The 2,915-nt window shown below is 58.4% G+C and overlaps 1 protein-coding gene across 1 annotated transcript; it reads right to left on the bottom strand.

Moving 5' to 3' along the window:
- Positions 1-254: 254 nt before the first annotated feature.
- Positions 255-830, bottom strand: LOC123159674 (RING-H2 finger protein ATL74-like). Its single transcript, XM_044577499.1, has one exon. It carries the CDS (start codon positions 828-830, stop codon positions 255-257), a length of 576 nt encoding a protein of 191 aa, XP_044433434.1.
- Positions 831-2,915: the final 2,085 nt, after the last annotated feature.

The following is a 2,915-nucleotide window of genomic DNA, read 5'->3' as shown; positions in this document are numbered from 1 at the left end:
TATTTGATGGGGAGACGAGGTGTTATCCTCCTCTTTTCCAAAAAGAAAAATGTTATATGGTGTTTTCGCCGTCAAATATTTACAGTGAGCAAATGAGCAGTTCGAATGTTCGATCATACACTCGATGCGACCACGAGCTACATGCTGGCGCCTGACATCTTAGAAGCATTGCAACCATCGCCGGATGATTCTACAAGAGCTCCCTTGTCGTGGTAACTTACCGGCAATGGCGATACTTCGTTGCACGATAAAACTCAAACGATGACCACTGTGATCGTGTTGTTCTCTACGGCGGCATTGGCTTCGCCGCCCTTCGCGAGAGAGTCCTCGATCACCGGCCGCCTGCACGTCGGACACGAGCTGTGGGACACCAGCCATGCGTCGACGCACCGGACGTGGAACCCGTGGCAGCACTCCGGCAGCACGCGCACCTTCTCGCCGTCGACGAACTCGCCGAGGCATATGGCGCACACGTCGTCGATGACCTCCCCGGATCCGTACACTTCCACGGGGAGGCTCCTCAGCACGCGCCTCTTGATGCCGCTGCCGTTGAAGGCCGCCCGAGCCGTCGCCCCGCCCTCGCCGGCGGCGACCGCGGCTCCGCGGCCCACGTGCCGCAGCGCGCACCGCGCCAGCGAGTTGAGCCCGATGGCGAAGAGCAGCGCGAAGAAGAGCGCGGCAAGGATGATCACCACGTTGGTGTCGAAGGCCGAGCCTGCACTCGTCGGCGCCGCCGCGCCTCCCCCGTGTCCGTGGGCGTGGTCGTGGAGAGCAGTCAGCCCCGCGGCGATGATGCTCGACGTCGGCGCCTCCGAATCAAGACGACCCATGGTTGATGAAGTTAATCAGAGAGATGTGATGTCCGTCCGGCTCGGTCGATCAGAGATGAGTCCGCCCGGCCACTGTTTCAAGGTATTCGAACTGGATTGATGCCTGTGCTAGCTAGCTGCAATTCGTGTCTGTCACTCTCTGCTCTGGTCGTGGAGTATATATAAGAGAGCGCGCACCATTGTTATGGAGGGTGGTGTTGCGCGAGTGTACTTTGTAAAAAAGGGCGCTCCCCGGCCAAGTTGCAAACCTGCAGCTGAGCTGCTGCACGGATACGCCTTTTGGTCGCTTTGGAGGCAAAGTGAGGGCTAGTTGCTACTAGTATCTCCTTCGCGTGGGCATTGCTTGCGTGCATAGGTACTTGGGGTTTGCTGTCGACAGATACACCCAACCTCAACCGAACGTGTGTTGAGCACTCGTTAATCCAAACCTGCGAGCCATGCTCCGGGCTGAGCATCTTTGTCTCTCTACTCCATGTTCAGCAGCAAGGCGTCGCACGCAGACTCATGAATGGAGGGCACGAGACACGGCTCCGTGACGGCGCGCACCTCAAGTGCGACTTCGTGCCGAATCTGGGCTCGGCGCTGTTGATCTACAGGCCGGGCACGATTCTCCGGCGAGGGTGACGGCTGGTTCTCCTCAACACCGATGAGGTGGTGGTCGACGCACGGGGGTGGCGCGACGACATTTTTCAGGTGGGTCAGTTGGTGGCATTCCCGTGCCATCTGGCGCGAATTGCGGCGGCTGACCGGTGGGGCGAGGACGGCGCGGATTCCAAGGTGAGTAATGGCGAGAGGGGGGCGGGGGAGTGTGAGAATATTAAGAGACCCACGACGCCTCGGCTCGCCACTTCCTCCCCCACTCCGCTTATCCATTCCCACCCTTGCGCCCCGCCGCACTGAGAGCTAGGGTTCGATGACGACGCGCGAGCAGCAGATGTGGGCGCTGTCTGCCGGCAACGAGACGCCGATGGGGAGGTTGAAGGAGATCGACCGTTGGTTCCCGACGGCGAAGGCGCTCAACGACGCGTCGGGGATGGTGAGAGACAAACTCAGGGGAGAGGAGATCCTCAGGTGCTTCCCCAACTACGATCGCCAGCCGGCGATGGGGGTGCTGCTCTGGGCGATGCTCGAGGCGGAGTCGCCAATCCCGGAGCAGAGGGAGAAGTGGAAGGTCTTCCGCTCGCTGCGCTACCGGTAGATCCAGCCGCCGGCCCCACCGCTGGCGCCGCCGCAGGCCCCGGTGGTGGCGCCGCCGCAGGCCTGGATCCAGATGGATGCCGATCGTCATTGAGGGAGACCTGCAGGGGGCAGCGCCGCCACGACGCCGGGCCAGAGCTCCGACGACCCCAACGACGTTCCCCCGATGCTCCCCTCGTTTCCCGAGGCGCTCCCCTGGCCTCCAAGCCCTCTCCCGCCCCCAGTAGGGTGCTCGTCGGCCGGCAACCGCTTCTGGTTGCTAGCCGGGGAGGCCTCTGATGAGAAGGAGGAGGAGGGGGAGGCCTCTGCCTGTTCTTCAGGTATGAAATCGTTCTCAAAATACTTAGCATCTACTACATCTATTGATGCGGATGATGTTAGGGGTGATAATATGAAAAAAATTGCGAGGTTCCCGTTCCAAATCTAGGAACAATTTGGGGAATCAGAGCAATCTGGGGAAAAATGCAATAGTAATGAGGATGAGTTTAGATATCAGGGGGAGGCGATGAACCCTAGGGAGAAGATAGATACCAAATTAAGGGGAAAATTTAACCCCAAAGGTTTAAGAGCTGAGGTGGTGCGAATTCACATGAAAGATGGACATATACCACCAATTTTGCCCTGGTACAGCGATGAAGATATTGATATGGGGGAAATTGAAGCGAAGGAAACACCAATTGAGCCTTATTTGGTTCAAAAAGGGGAAGGGTCGAGAAAGGAAAAAAAGAATTGATGACTATGTGAGACCTCTGATCTTTTTTGGAGGCTCAATTGGAAGAGATGTGGATATGGGTGATGAGGTGGACCCTCGTGGTGGAGGCCTAGTGGGCCTGGGGAGAGCCCAGCCCAAAAAAGGGATGAGGGGGTGATGGGTATAAAAAGGGGGGA

The sequence above is a fragment of the Triticum aestivum genome, chromosome 1D (assembly GCF_018294505.1).
Source record: "Triticum aestivum cultivar Chinese Spring chromosome 1D, IWGSC CS RefSeq v2.1, whole genome shotgun sequence".
In the NCBI taxonomy this organism is placed as follows: Eukaryota; Viridiplantae; Streptophyta; class Magnoliopsida; order Poales; family Poaceae; genus Triticum; species Triticum aestivum.
The sequence above is the reverse complement of the archived record's forward strand: the minus strand, read 5'-3'. Positions and strand labels throughout refer to the sequence as shown.

What these genes read in the sequence shown, in the direction of transcription:
- LOC123159674 (XM_044577499.1), bottom strand. Translation starts at nt 830, where the DNA reads ATGGGTCGTCTTGATTCGGAGGCGCCGACGTCGAGCATCATCGCCGCG.